The following is a 14428-nucleotide window of genomic DNA, read 5'->3' as shown; positions in this document are numbered from 1 at the left end:
GGGGGGGGGAGCGGCGGGCGTGAGGCCCGGCACGGAGGGGCTTCTCCCCTCTACCGGGGAGCAGACCGGCCTTCCCGGGGCTCCGTGCTATCGGCAGACAATCGGGTGGCTGGATCTGCCCGGTGGCCAGGGCAGGGATTTGCCTGTTTGCGTGGCACGTCTTCAGTGCTGAAGAGCCGAGGCTCCCAGTGCCCGGTACGTAGCGAGGTAAGGAGAGGTTTCGGCAGCACGATGAGGCGAGCTGACCCTCCCCTCCGTCCTCCGGTGCTCTGCCGTCATCCGGCCCTGGTTTGGAGGCGGCCGACGGCCGAACATTTTGCTGTCAGCATGGCTGGAGGCAGGAGATAAGTTTGACCGCCAAACGGTTCAACGTTGGGTGTCAACGACAAATGGAGGAAGCGCTTGCACGTGCCTCTGGGACGGCACCTCCAAAATGCTTCCCCCAATGCGTGCTGCCCTTCCTGGGCTCTGTAGGTTGTCCCCGCCGGCGGTCTCCGGTGTGCAATGCGACCCCGAATTGCTCTGAAGGCCGTTCATGTGGTTTTGGTGATGGCTGGCAGAGGGCCGCAGGCAGGACCCTGCTCCCTCCCTGTCCCCCCCAGGTGGGGGGACCGGAGGGTTTAGAGCACAGCCATGTTGCACCAGGGCTGGGAAGAGGCCACGTTGGGGAGTTTTCCTCACACCGGCAGGCAGTCAGGGTGCAGTGGAGGGATGGAGCAGTGCTCCGCAGAGCAGAGATGCTACAGGATGGGGAGGGAGGTGGCCGGGCAGGCTCACGGGGCTGCCGGGCAGGAGAGCCGGGCAGTCAGTGAACTGGGAGCGGGAAAGACGCTTTACATCCTGCCCCGCTGCTCCGGGTTGGCCTTACTCCCCACCTCAAGAGCTTCGCATCTCCAGCTCCGCCGCAGGGCACCGTCAGGGTGGCTGAGAAATGGCGCATCTCAAAGGGGCTGCAAGAGCTGGGGCGGCTCAGGCTCGCAGCGGCTGAGGGACATGACTGCTGGCTATAAATACTTTAGAGATAAACACTGGGGAGGGAGAAGAACTACTTAAGCCAAGGAACAGTGTTGGCAAAAGCACAAATGCGTGTGAGCGAGCCCCGGGAACGCCACAGCTGGGAGGAGGTTCCTCCGCTGGGGCAATTGGGCGAGAAAGGCTGATTTTAGGGTCAAGCCAGTTGCAGAGCAGTCCTGATCTGCAGCGGGGGGTCAAAGGGAAGGTCTCTCTCTTCCTGTCTGGCTTTTCTGTGCTGGTGCTGAAGCCAGGGCTTCAGAGGCAGCCTGGATCAAGGGAAGGGGAACATCTTCCAGCACGCCAGTGCCTTCGGGCCATAGCTGGCCACTGTACTCTTGCGGCAGGCACCCAGCGGCTGTGTTCAATCCTTCTCCAGCAGGAATTGGCAGAGCTTTGAGCACTGGGTATTGTCGTCTCTGCCATGGGAAGTTCTCCTCCAGGAGCCTGCGCAATGCTTTCGGGAAGGTGCCTGTGATGGGGGAGAACTCAGAGAAGCAGCGCCGCGTGGATCAGGTCTTCTTCACCGACTTCCAGCGGCTGGTCGGCGTGGCGGTGCGGCAGGACCCCGCGCTCCCCCAGTTCGTCTGCAAGAAATGCCATGCCCAGTTCTACAAATGCCGCAGTGTCCTCAGGACGTTTATCCAGAGGGTGAACGCGTCTCCCACAGGCCACGTAAAGTCGAAAGGAAAGTACGTTGTCATTCTTTCTTCCCGGGAGTTATCAGGAGTAGTAAATTGCTGTGTGTTGGCGCATGGTCCCTCTGTAACCCTCAAGACCCCACTGTGCTTTTCTGGCTTTTGCAGGAATGGTGCGGGCCAGGCCCAGCCGGGCACAGAAGGAGGTGCCTCCTGTCTGGGTGAGTGCCTGCTCCTGGAGCTGCTTTCCTTTTTTTTTCTGTGATACCATCAACAAAGGGCTGGGTTTTACGGGTGTTGAGGAACGACCACCCGGCAGGGCGGTTCCTGCGTCCCTCAGCATGGGGACCGTGCCCTGGTCTGGCTTGTTAGGGTTCCTAACCCTCCTCCCTCTGCCACAGGCTCTCCCCTCTGGCTTCTCGGCAGGATCCTCACTGGGCAGCAGCCTCCCCGAGCTGAGCTGAAGAGGCTCAGGCTCATGCAGGGGGTGCAAAGAGCAGAGTGGGTCTGGGCCAGCTGCCATCAGATGCTGGGGGGCAATGAGAAATACACTTTCAGCTATAAAATTAATGATATTGGCAGTCAATGGGAGAGCCCTCACCCCGGTCCATCTGGGTGCAGCGCCTTTAGGCTGTCTCCCACCCGCCTTCTGACGCAGAAGTGCAGTGCAGGAGCGGGTCTGCAGCCCTGTCCCCTCCCTGGAGGGGGGAGCGGGTCCCTCGCTGTCCCTCCCCATGGCTGGCTGTGCCCTTGGCTGGCCCAGGGGACTGACTGTGCACATGCTGCCTCTCCCCTCTGACAGTTGACCTGATCACCTCCAGCCCCCAATGCCTGCACAGCCTGGTGACGTGGACGCACACACACGCCGGGAGCTGCCCATTGGTGCCCAGCCTGCAGAGCGTGCTCTCCTCCGAATACTGCGGCATCATCCGTGCCGTCTGGGGCTGCGGGGACGGGCACGACTACGTCATGGATACAGATTCGGACTGTAGCACGGTGCTTGTCGACAACGCCTTGTCTGTCAAACGGGAGTGGAACAAGGGCACGGCGCAGCGCTTGACTGACAACGGGGCAGGGGCAGACAATGCTGAGGCTGTTTCTGCTCCCAAACCCCAGCATGCTCCAGTAAGGACAACTCCTTGCCAGCAGCCCACAAACAAAGGGACCACATCAGTGCCACTGAACGTGGAGAATGAGCCGCCGCAGAACAGGGATTCATCTCACTCGCAACTGGACAGCACGGCGTCCTTACAGGAGAAAGCCCTGCCGCAGCCCGTGTCACCACTGAGCAGTGCCACAGGTAAGGGATTTGCCTTCTGATCTCCCTCCCGGTCTCTGGGGAAGGGCAAAGAGCCGGAGAGCTGGCCCAGGGAGCAACAGTGGGGCTGGGCCCCCTCCTCGGAGACTGCTGCTCCTCAGGGAGGACGCAGACTCTGGCTGGGGAGTGCTGGTTGCTCAGAGAATTGCCTCTGAGCCTTGCAGAAGGGAAGGGGGAACACCGAGCTCCAGCTGGCTACGTCACACAAAGAGCCAGTCTCCTCACCCTGTGTGCTATTTCCCCCTCTGATAGAAGGGCTGAGACTTGGTCATTCATTAGCAGGCTGCACCTGGCTGGTGAGATCCTGCTGCCTTGCTCTTGCCAGGGGATATGTGCCTGCTGAGCGGTGCAGAACAGTCCCTGGTTCTCCAGCACCACATTTGCCAGATGTTTCTTTCTGCTTAATCCAAATCCAAACCCTGTCCGTATTCCGGCAAGGAGAGGTTTCCCCTCCTCTGGTGCAGGTGATGCTGAACAGCAAGAGCCCCTTCTGTCTGCAAAGTAAAGTTGCCAGGTGGGCTTGCTCGTGGGCCAAGTTAATGTAACGTGGGTTTACTATTGAACTCCCCCAAACACCACTTCCAGAAGAAAGGAATTAACACCCCTTTTGAGTTACAGAAGTTGGGCTGGGTTTAGCTCAGCCACAGGAGCTGTCTGCTGCTGTAAAGAGGAATGGCAGCTGGGACTTGCCTGGGGACAAGTCTTTTGATTACAGAGCAGGTGTCATGGGAGAAACCAAAAGATGCTCGTGGGAGCTGCAGGGTAAAGGTTCTCCTGTCCCTGGGGTGCAGGTAGAGCGGTCTCCAAGCACACAAGACACAGAGTTTGGTTTAAATAATCATTAACTTGTCATGGAGCACGTATTTTCACATGGTATGAGCCACACTGAGTGAACCTGGAGTGGTTGGTTTCTTCTCAGCAGCTGTCTTCGCTGGCTTGTTTTTGCTGCTTTTCCTTGTAACGCACCGTGTTCTCCTTCATTCCCTAGGACAGTTGAGTGGGAAGCAGGTTCTGTCTGCAACATCGGATGAGCGGGTAAAAGACGAGTTCAGTGACCTTTCTGAGGGGTGAGAGAAGAGTGGGTTTAAAATAGCCTAAATGTCTTCTTTGCGAGTATGAAATGACCCGCCTCGGAGAGCTCTTTCTCCACGAGTGACCTGGCCCTCGAGGCCCCTTGGAACCGGCGTCCGAGGTGCAGAGCAGTGGCTCTGCAGTGCTTGTGATGAAGCTTATGCCGCTGACGCGCTGAACTCCCCTCCTCGCCGCCTCTGCTGCAAGGGGGCGGTTTGCACAGCGGCATGTGTGCGTTTGCACACGCGTGCGCTCTCTGTGTTTGTTGGCTGCTTCCAGCAAACCTGGTCCTGTTTTGGTTCCCCCCCTCCTCTGCTCTGGGGAAGGAACTGTGCAGGGGATGTGGGGGGCTTGCTTGGTCCCGGGTGCCACTGCTCCAGCCCCTCAGCCTCAGAGCAATTCCCCTTCGTGGCTGCTCTGGGCTGGGGCTCTAGAAGAGCGGTCAGTGCAGGAACGCAGGTGAGGGGTGGCACTTGGAGAAATCGCCCCGTTTGCTCATGGGGAGAGCGATTAAATGGGGAGTGGGAGGGACACTGGCAGCTTAGCAGTCTTTATGATCAAAGATTTGGCTAAATCCAGTCATTTGGAGTCTAAAGCACCAAATGGCCGAGTGCAGACTTACTTCAGTGTGTCAGCTAAAGCTGTCAGCTGTCATGTTAAAAGTGCTGCAACAATTTATTGCCTGTTTCCTGGCTTCAGAATTAATTGCTTCTTGTATGGCTTAGGACTTAAAAGGAGGAAAAAGAAAAACCCAAACCTATGTGGCTGCTACATATGAGAAAATACAGAATGACCTGCAGCTTAATTAACCTGTGCTGGACAATTATATTACATTCTTGCTTTACAAAATTACTTCTCCCCATATAGAAAGCAGTAGCAACATCCCTCAACAATGAATAGATCTTTTCAGTAACAGCCGTTTTTTGTTCTCCTGACAGTGGTTCAATTATTCTCACAGAGATCTAGTCCTAAAAGGACCCGATTTTGCTATTTGCTGTGTTCACCGGTGCTGTATTTGCTTGGGGAGATTACAGGGGAGGAGAACACGTGGAGCCTCGGCTGCCGTTGCCATGCTGTGGGGGAGATGGATTCATGGGGAATGAAGAATACGTAGTGCTGCTGCTGCAGACGCTAGTGCTGAAGTGCCAGCCCGGTGCTGCATCGGTAAAGGGCATCTTCTCTCTCTCAGGGACTTCTTGAGCGACGATGAAAATGAGAAGAGAAACGTGCAATCTTCAGATGACTCCTTCGAGCCTTACCCTGAAAAGAAGTAAGGGGCTTACTGTGTGGTTAGCAGAGCTCACTGTGGATGAGCGGAAGGGCTGGTGCCCACCTCCGCTGCATTTGTGCTGCGGTGGACTCGGCTGGGCCAACGTGATCGCTTTCCTTTATGGCCTTGGTTCCCTCCACGTCCCCACCTGGAGGTCACAGTGCTGCCCCAGCACCCGTTGTTCCCCAAGCTCCCCATCCGGTTGAAGCCAGGCCACATCCCTCATCCCCAGGCCTGGCACTAATTACTGCAGCTCGGCTCACGTGTATTTGATGGCATGCATGCTCCTGCTTTGCCAGGTCAAGCATCAGGCTAAGCCGTCAGACCAGGTGTAACATTTGGGGACAATTAGGTGGGAGGACTAAAACCAAGATCACATATTAAACCACTGTCCTTCTTCCTTGTTCCTTCTTGAAGGGCTTCTAGCAAGAAAAGCGACAGCAAAGAAGCAAAGAAGGCAGAAGAGCCTAAAATAAGGAAGAAGCCAGGGCCAAAGCCAGGCTGGAAAAAAAAAATCAAATGTGAAAGGTAATAAGGAGCAGGCGGCGGCTGGGCAGCACCCCACGCTTGGCACGCTGGCTGACGGCAGACCTCTGCTTTGCAGGGAGGAGCTGCCTACCATTTACAAGTGTCCTTACCAGGGATGCACGGCTGTCTACAGAGGCGCGGATGGCATGAAGGTGAGTTCGGGGTTTGCTCCTGTCTCAAACCTCTAGCTTTGAGTGTTACAGAACAGTTTCCGTATGAGGAGAGGGATCTGTGACAGATGTAATTCACTGCCTAGCTCCGCAGGAGGTGGCAAGCCACTAAACGAAGCAGTCTGAGGCCTTTTCTGTGCTCCTAAAAGCACCAGAAGCTGCTCTGGCTCTGCATGCTCCTCCTGTTCTGGAAGTCTGCCGCTGGCTCAGCAGCAGCCCTTGGAACAAGCTCTGCTGTGTCCTGTTAAAGCCCTGCTGTCAGGGGTAGATTTGGATGCAAGTCTGGTTTTTCAGAGTGAAGCAGTGCTCATGCATGAGCCTGCCAAGACGGGGGTCTCATTTCTTTGGGGGATCCAAGTTTTTCACTGGGGAAAATGCAGCCCAGCAGTTAGAAGCTCTGTCCTTTCTTTACAGAAACACATCAAAGAGCATCATGAGGAGGTTCGGGAGAGGCCCTGTCCTCATCCTGGCTGCAACAAGGTGTTCATGATTGACCGGTACCTGCAGCGTCACGTGAAACTCATTCATACAGGTGTGTCCTGGCAGGCTTTGCTCCCAGCAGATGACGGGTGTGACATCCAACGATTTGTTGCACAAGACTGTGCAGGGTGTAAGAACGGTCTGCCTTGCCTGTAAACCTGTAACAGGCCATCACGTGGGGGCTGCGAGGCAGGGGGAGGAATTCAGACTCCACCAGTAAGTGTGGGCAGCTGCGTGTATGCATTTCATGTACTAAGAAATCAGCAGAATCAATTACTTTCTCCCTTTTTCCATTGCAGAGGTACGTAATTATATCTGTGATGAATGTGGGCAGACCTTCAAGCAACGCAAACACCTCTCGGTCCATCAGATGCGGCACTCGGGAGCAAAGCCCCTCCAGTAAGTGCACACCAACCATCCATTCATAGCTAAGAAAAGGGTTAGAAGGGGTAGTGAAGTTCTGCAGAGCTCTCACAGTGACTGCCCTCAGCACAGAGTAATTTTGTGATACAAACCCTGCCTGTAGCTGGCGGTGTCCTGGCTGAATCACTTTAAATGTTCATCCACGCGTGCTCCAGCTCCAGAGCTTCCCATTGCTGAGCAAGTCTTATGCCTCCTTCTACTCCTGTTGCCCTTCAGAGCTCAGCAGGTGAATGCTCAGCTACCAGCAATGAGCTGCAGGCCTGAGGAGGAGAATCGTGTTGCATGACTAAGGTAGTTGTAGGAGGTGCTCTGAGGCTGCAGTCATCTTCTCATGGGCTTACTCAGCGTGACAAAGAGCGAATGCCACGGCTGTGGTTTCAGGCTTGGTGCTGAGCCTCTGCTTTGCCTTGCAGGTGTGAAATCTGTGGTTTCCAGTGCAGACAGCGAGCATCGCTCAAGTACCACATGACCAAACACAAAGCTGAGACAGAGCTGGAGTTTGCCTGCGACCAGTGTGGGAAGCGCTTTGAAAAGGCCCATAACCTTAATGTCCACATGTCCATGGTGCACCCTCTGACCCAGACTCAGGACAAAGCCAAGCCACTGGAGCCAGAGCCCATTCTCCTCCTAAATACTTCAGGGACTTCAGAAAGCCAGGCAGTAAAGCCAGAAGTGACTGCACAACAGGAGCCCACCTGAGGGGGACAGGGAAGCTTTCCCAGTCCAGCCCTATAGAAACCATATGGCAGAGTGGAGATTTTTAATCTACATTTTAGTCTCCCAAAGAACTCAGTGGAATTAGCTTCAGCTTGCTCAGAAAAAGCTTGTTATCATGCTGTGATTCTCCATGCTCACGTCTGATTCAGCAGTGTTGTACTAAGTCTGTCTAATCCTAGGGGAATGGATGTTTGGCAGCACCCCTTCGTGGTCCCCCTTTTCCCCACGCACACAGTTGTAGAAGCAAAGTTGGCTGCTGCCCATACAGAAATGCCCTCAGGTGGCTCTAAGGGTACATAGGCCAGTGGAGCAACTTTAAGCAGACATTTTGTTTTGGAAAAAAAAAAAAAAAGAAAAAGATTCCCAAAGCAAGTCTAAACTGAAATTTGTAACCTACTTTTTATTGTAACAAGAGCTTCATGGTTATGCTTGTAATAAATTATTTACAAAGTAATTTGAAAGAAACAGCACTGGTGAGAAAGGTAGCACCTTGTCTGTGCCTTCCTCTGTAGTCAGGGTGTTCTGCTCAGAACAGGACCAGCTCTTCATCCAGCTCCATGGCTGCAGCAGGCCTTGAGAAGTGCAGGAGAGTGGCTCCCAGCTCTGGGTCAAGTTCTTCACATGTGGCCAGTAGCTGGAGAGAGGGCAAGCAGCCAGTATTAGACCTGCTTGTGCTTCCTCACAGTGAGTTACAGCAAGGCTAGAGCATTTTGCTGCTTCTCAGCAAAGTGCAGGTAAAGGAGAGGGAGGCTATTGCTGACTCGCACAGAAATAACAGTCTCCTGGCTGACAAGGCCGTGCTTGTGGGAAACTGTAACACCTGCCACTTCACTGTGCTTGATATTTCCCCCCAAGACCAAGCATGAAGCAAGCAGTGGGAGCAAGACCACGTGAAAGCAGTGTTTCATGTTGCTGAGAAAGATGCAGCCCGGGAGAGGGAGGATGTGGCTATAGCACTGACTGAGCAGCAGGTGTCCTCCACCACTCCCAAATGCATTGTGGAAACACAGGCAGCACCAGTACAGGATCAGTGCCCAAGAAAGGCTATGCAGGCAGAAACACTGGGAGAAGAGGGAAAAATCTCAACATACCGGTTGTATGTTTCCAAAGCTTGGGGCAGGGCATCGTGGGATCACACTAAACAGGAACTGCCGGGCTGTGGAGATCACCTCCAAGGGATCCCCCTGGAGAACACAGAGAAGAGACATGGCCGATGAAGGCCAAGCACAGTGTCACTTTCAGGTCTTGGTCCCTGCCTCCAGAAGTGAAACAGGAGCCACTACCCCACACCTAGGGGCTATTCACAGGTTAAGCAGATCACTTGATCAGTGACTACATCCACCCTGAGGTCCTGTACAAGTAAGACAACAGCAAGGCAGCAGCACCGGCAGCTTCTCTCAGCCCTGAAGTGTGAGCAAGCTGCCTGCCTGCAAAGGCACCTGCACAAGCTACCTCTGCCTTGTACAGGAAGGTGGGAACAAGAGGGATGCTGCCAGTGGCAGGGGAAGGGATAAAGACTAGGATTCACAGTTAAAAGAGGAAAAAAGAGAGACTGAGCTTCACTCACATGCTCTGTGGTGTCTGGGCTTTGCCACAGCAGGTCTTTCCTTTCCACAAAGAGCCGAAGCAGCTGGATGTACAAATCGAGTGCCACGTAGAGGAAGGTCTGCTCTCTGGTGAGCAGCTCTTGGTGAAAGCAAGGGGTGAGGCTAGAGGAGGTCACACACCATGTCTGGTTAGCACTAGTTCCGTAGTAGACTCAAACACAGAAAGACACAAGGCAAATGCAGCTGGTGCTCTTGCTGCTGTCCATTTTACAACTCCTGTTGTGTGCAGGGCCATCCCGCTGCCAGGAGCAGGAAGGCAGCCAGGGACACTCCTGTTTGGAGCACAAAGCTGAAAGGAAACTTCTAGCAAAAGATACAGGGCTCCTTAATAGCAATCCTGCTATGACCAAGTATTCTCTCCTGCACAGCTAAGGTAAGAGCTCAGCTCACCTACAGGCCAGCAGTACAGTTAACTCTGTGCCAGCTGCTGTATGTGCAAACCATCAGCCGCATCCACCCTCACCACCACCTCCCTTCTGAGCCCAGGACAATGTTACCTGTAGAATGCAACAGGCAAGAGCCGGATGTGACCATTTGAGGCTGCACTGCGCAGGATGCAATATTTGCTAGGGTCTGCAATAGCCAGAGAGAAATACTAAACATCTTTAGTGGTCCTCATGCCACCTTGCATACTTCTACAGCAGCACAGGGGCTGCACAGTTTCCTTCCAGCCCACAATAAACACTAATGCTTGGGTGTAGTGACCACTGAGAGAAGCAAGCTGCCCCCTCCGAGGCTTTCTCTACCAGAGGGAACAACAGTGAGTTTCAGTCATTCCTGACCATCAGCTGGGTCACCGTACTGCAGGGTAGAAGCAGGATGTTGTCAGCTTTTACTCAGGCAAGTATTTTTCAGGCTGCTTACAAAGGCCCATCAGTTCCTTACAGGTACACTCATTAATCAAAGAGCTGGGGCATGCCTGTCGAGCACTGAAGCTCACCTTACCACCCCGTAGAGGCAGGACTCGCTCACCTTTCTCTGCTGAATGGAAGAGAAGGGGCCAGGACATGCCCCTCTCTTCCAGGCACTGCAAGATCGCCAGTGACCATTCCAGAGATGTCTGAAAATCCACTCCTTCCTGGGTGTCAGAAAGAACAGGTCTAGTTTGTTTTAGGCTTTAGTTGCATCAAAAGCAGAAAGAAACCCCTCATAAGAGATTGTGTACGTGAAGTGCTCAATTAAAGAACCTGTACAAATTTAGCCCAAGTCTTTCCCCTCGCCTGGCAGTCCAGATTCCCCGTGGGCAATCAGGCACTATAGTGCAGTGCCTTCATCACCAAACCAGGCCACCACAGGGCTCAGCTGAGAATGATTTGTGAAAGAGGGGGATGTGGCATCAATGAGCAACTGGCTCATCACCAGCAGTACTGAGCACAGAGCCACTGCATATCCTGCACCGACCCCACCCTGCTCCCCAGAGGAGTTTTTTTCCCCTCTAACCCATCTAGTGACAGCATGTCTTGGGAGTGGGTTTTTTTGCATTACTCATTTTCCTGGGAATAACCTCCCAGATCTGTTTGCTCAAGATGTTTCTTTCCTCAATGACTCTTCCTCCAGACTCTCCCAAAGACAGACTACGAGACCAAATTATTACTTTTAACTTGAATCTGCTCCCCAATCCGATCTGTTAAGTGACTACACAAATGGCTGCACTTCAAAGCTGAGAAGACAGCAAAGGGACAGAAACAAGCATTCACAGGCGGCAGGATGCTTGGGGCAGACAGCTGCTGGAAGAAACTTGTCATCTTTACTCCTTCATTTAATAGCATTAAATCATATGGAAACTAATGTTCCTCCTTGCTGGGGACCCCTTTCCTGTGCAATACCATGTATGTTTCCAGCCCAAGGAAAAAAGTCATCTAGCAAATGTGAAATGCTACACAAAAGCTAAGAGAGAGAGGTGAGGTTCCTGTACTACCTGGGAGGTGTAAAGTCTGAACAGGGAACTGAAAATAGTAAGTCACTCAGGAAGATAAATAAAAGCTACCGTAGTGAAAGAAAGGGGAGATAATGTCAGTTAGAAGAAAATACAGGTTTAATCTGATAGGAGCAGAAGGGCTTTCAGCAGGCTCTGTCTGGGATGTTGCTGATCCCTTCCTTCTGGCAGAACAAGCTACCAGCCTTCACAGTACTGGTACAAAGTATTTTTAGGCAGCAAACCAAGCTGATCAGACACATTTAGTGTCATGAGAATTCCCTCAGGGCTGAATTTACCTTTGGTGCTATTTTTGCTGAGATGAGATCCATGAGTGAGAAGAACAGCAGAGAAACAAGAAGCTGCAAGGAAAAGAGACTGCCTGTTAGTTATATCTGTGGTGGTGACTCAGAACTTGCGCTTTCCAATCAGGAAATAACATTTCACTGAGTGTGTTCCCAGGATGGACCTGGATGAACTACAAGCACTGCTGTTCCTTCCAGGTGAAAGCAGCATGTTTAAAGACAACAGACTGCAGCCTGACATCGTTCATTGCTTCTAAGGGTAAATTCCACACTGAATTCACTGTTCTCAAAGCAAGGCTCGCTGCAGTCAGCAAGTCAGACAACAGATGACAACTTCTCCCAAATACAGGTAAAAACCGAGTGAGCTACCAGAGGTGTGAACCTGGAGCAGAGCTAATGTTGGTCCACAGCCAGCATGCCACCAGCAGATGCTCTGTAGCCTCTCATCTCAGAAAGTGCTTTGTAATCCTGGCCTGACATACACTGGTTATCGTTTTTCTGGATCCCTACCACAAAAATCAAAGGATGCAGTGGCTTTGTGATCCTGGGAAGTTAAAGTAACTTGATTATTTGTGCTACTAATCCAGTTCTAGAGCTAACCCTCCTTTCTTTACCTATCTCTGAGAAAGGAAAGGGCTGAGCCAGACAGCACGTTCTGTGCACAGCACGTCTGTTTGCACATGCACAACAGTCAGGCCAGGGCAGGGAACATGGCAGCGAGAGACCTCTCACTTCAGCTGACAGTTTTCCAGAGGCACAGACTGCTGCATGTGGATGAATCAAATAAAAAGGAGTGGCACATGGTGGAACAACTGGGTTCCTTGGATTTAACTACAGTGTCTCATCCCCCAAAGGTGGATAATCCCACAACACTGCCCCTTCTGACAGAGAGAGATTTGCCCTTTAATGCTGTCTGTCACCTGAAGGGATTCAGCACTTGACCTCACACCAGTCCTGTGTGTGGGACCAAGTCCCCACCACAGAAAGATCTGTGCGATCCCACCGATAGTGCAGCAGTAGATGGGGGTCTGAGCTAAGGCCTGAACACGCGGCAGCCGCTGTGTCCTGCTGGGACCCCAGTTACACTCAGCCCTCCCACTGTTCTCACTCTTCCTGGCATCCTCCTCCTATCTCAAGGCAGATTTTTGAGGTGAAAGCCGCTGTTATTCCACATGTACTAAATGTTCACTTCAAGTCAGTGACACCAGTTTCTGACTAGCAGCTTTTGGCTCTAGACCAGTATAAACAGTGGAGGAGTCAATCCCGTAGCAAGAGGAGCTGCTACCATAACTGCTGCCTGGAGCAATAAAACTTAAGAGTAAATAGTAAAGCATAGGTCCTGGTTCAACACTATTTACCCGTGAATGTCTCAATACAAGGACACTCCCCATGCTGAGCTCTGGTCCCAGCTATCCCCTGGAAGACCAACAGACAGAACTGCTGGGCAGCACCCCCACTTCCTCTTCAGCAGAGCACTTCAGAGAATTCCCGTGCATGGAGAGCACTGAAAATGGCAAAATGGCAGAGGCGTTTCCTGAAACACACTTGGGAAAACCCTCAGGAAATCTGTTCCTGGGATTCCCAGCACATCTTCCCAGAGCCTTAAAATGCCTGCACTCCTGTCTCACGAACTTTCCATCTCCTTAACCGCCCAGCCAAGTTGCCTGAGCTAAAACCCACAAGGGCTGCTCCTTTGTTAGAGGGCGAGGTGATCCTGGCATGCCATGAACTGAGCTCTCAATCTCTGCAGCGTTCTCTCTAGCTTCAGTTTTTAAAGCAGCTGTTTAATAGTCCTCTCTGACTTCACAGAGGAGCCAGTATCTGAGTTAAAAGTTTAAGTTTGGAACAACTTTGCCTCTAGGATAAGTATTTAGCAACTGGTAATTTACAGCTACATTTTATCAACTAGCCACCAGCAAGATTTCACAACAGCGTTTACCAGGGATACAGCACTATCTCAGGACAACCATTTCTCAGTTAAAGACATTCTACTTCCAGTTTTCAAGCGTAGGGAACAGCAGACATTTAAAATGCATCCAATCTTGCCTGCTCTGTGTCAGTCCCCAGCCTCTTCAGTGCATTTCTCTCCCGTCCATGTGGTGACTGCTGTTGAATAGTACAATGGAGGAAGGCAGCTGAAATCCAAGGAGGGCCAGAGAGAGGGAAAACCATTCCTGAAGAAAGGAAGCTAGGAAACAAAACCAGCATGTCATGGTTTTGGAGGAAAAAAATAAATGGAAAAAAAAATTATAGCTGTGAACGAGGACGAAATCAGGGGCTTGGGCAAAGTAAGTTTGTGTAAGTTTGTGATTGGAAAAAAAAAAAAAAAAAACCCACTTTTTTTTTTCCCCTGCAGTTGGATGCTACATGGAGACAGTTTAAAAAAAAAAGAGTTAGAAAAAGACAGCAGCATTCTCAAATCTCTTTTATCAGAGGTTGGACAGGTAGTTAACTGTATATGCTACTATGGCTAATGTGATTATTACATTCAATAACCTGCAAGGAGATTCTTATACTAAATTCCCAGCTTTTGAAGAAAAGCTGCAGGACGCTGAACAGACAGCGTAACAACAGGTAAAGAAGGAAGCATGCAGCAGAGAAGCAGTCAGTAGCTTCAGATCAGAGATTCTCTAAATCCAGGGAACAAAGGGTGCAGCAGCTTGAGCAAATGACTCAACACTGTGCTAAAGGCTATTTCCAGTGTTTGTCTAACAAGGATTCTGCCTTCCAAGTCTCCTCTAAAAAGATTCTCTTTGTCTTATGGTGAAAGACTCTGACCCATATTACACAGAAGGCCAGACTAAATAATTATAATGACCCATTTTGAGTTAAAACTCTACAATGGAATCTGTATATAGCTGTCCTACAAGCCTCAGTCCACATTACCATTTCATACTGCCTGCTGAAATTCAGCCTGCGTCAGAGAGCAGGCCTCCTGGGCACTGATCCCTCAGTGAGTGGGTTCTCCTGCCTGC

At 51.8% G+C, this 14428-nt stretch overlaps 3 protein-coding genes across 3 annotated transcripts in view; 1 reads left to right on the top strand and 2 right to left on the bottom strand.

Moving 5' to 3' along the window:
• VPS9D1 (VPS9 domain containing 1) overlaps positions 1 to 940 on the bottom strand; it is a 5189-nt gene extending 4249 nt beyond the window's left edge. The window contains exons 1-2 of the mRNA XM_010579698.1: positions 876 to 940; positions 200 to 331 (exon numbers count right to left, since the gene is read on the bottom strand). Of these exons, the coding sequence (XP_010578000.1) occupies positions 200 to 331; positions 876 to 940 (197 nt within the window). The remainder of the gene's footprint in view (positions 1 to 199; positions 332 to 875) is intronic.
• Positions 941 to 1082: 142 nt separating this feature from the next.
• ZNF276 (zinc finger protein 276) lies at positions 1083 to 8074 on the top strand. Its single transcript, XM_010579697.1, has 11 exons — positions 1083 to 1146; positions 1202 to 1703; positions 1818 to 1870; positions 2452 to 2949; positions 3956 to 4034; positions 5228 to 5308; positions 5726 to 5836; positions 5913 to 5988; positions 6421 to 6538; positions 6786 to 6885; positions 7323 to 8074. Exons 1-11 carry the CDS (start codon positions 1083 to 1085, stop codon positions 7606 to 7608), a joined length of 1968 nt encoding a protein of 655 aa, XP_010577999.1. The 3' UTR covers positions 7609 to 8074.
• FANCA (Fanconi anemia, complementation group A) overlaps positions 8069 to 14428 on the bottom strand; it is a 39453-nt gene continuing 33093 nt past the window's right edge. Inside the window, exons 37-43 of the mRNA XM_010579696.1 lie at positions 13500 to 13641; positions 11448 to 11510; positions 10206 to 10311; positions 9731 to 9806; positions 8948 to 9335; positions 8718 to 8849; positions 8069 to 8260 (exon numbers count right to left, since the gene is read on the bottom strand). Of these exons, the coding sequence (XP_010577998.1) occupies positions 8153 to 8260; positions 8718 to 8849; positions 8948 to 9335; positions 9731 to 9806; positions 10206 to 10311; positions 11448 to 11510; positions 13500 to 13641 (1015 nt within the window). The 3' untranslated portion in view covers positions 8069 to 8152. The remainder of the gene's footprint in view (positions 8261 to 8717; positions 8850 to 8947; positions 9336 to 9730; positions 9807 to 10205; positions 10312 to 11447; positions 11511 to 13499; positions 13642 to 14428) is intronic.

The sequence above is a fragment of the Haliaeetus leucocephalus genome, unplaced genomic scaffold (genome assembly GCF_000737465.1).
Source record: "Haliaeetus leucocephalus isolate CR32 unplaced genomic scaffold, Haliaeetus_leucocephalus-4.0 Scaffold668, whole genome shotgun sequence".
NCBI classification, from domain to species: Eukaryota; Metazoa; Chordata; class Aves; order Accipitriformes; family Accipitridae; genus Haliaeetus; species Haliaeetus leucocephalus.
The sequence above is the reverse complement of the archived record's forward strand: the minus strand, read 5'-3'. Positions and strand labels throughout refer to the sequence as shown.

What these genes read in the sequence shown, in the direction of transcription:
- ZNF276 (XM_010579697.1), top strand. Translation starts at nt 1,083, where the DNA reads ATGCGTGTGAGCGAGCCCCGGGAACGCCACAGCTGGGAGGAGGTTCCT. An exon ending in CACGTAAAGTCGAAAGGAAA is followed by an intron (nt 1,704 to 1,817) that starts GTACGTTGTCAT and finishes TGGCTTTTGCAG; the next exon opens with GAATGGTGCGGGCCAGGCCC. An exon ending in ACCACTGAGCAGTGCCACAG is followed by an intron (nt 2,950 to 3,955) that starts GTAAGGGATTTG and finishes TTCATTCCCTAG; the next exon opens with GACAGTTGAGTGGGAAGCAG.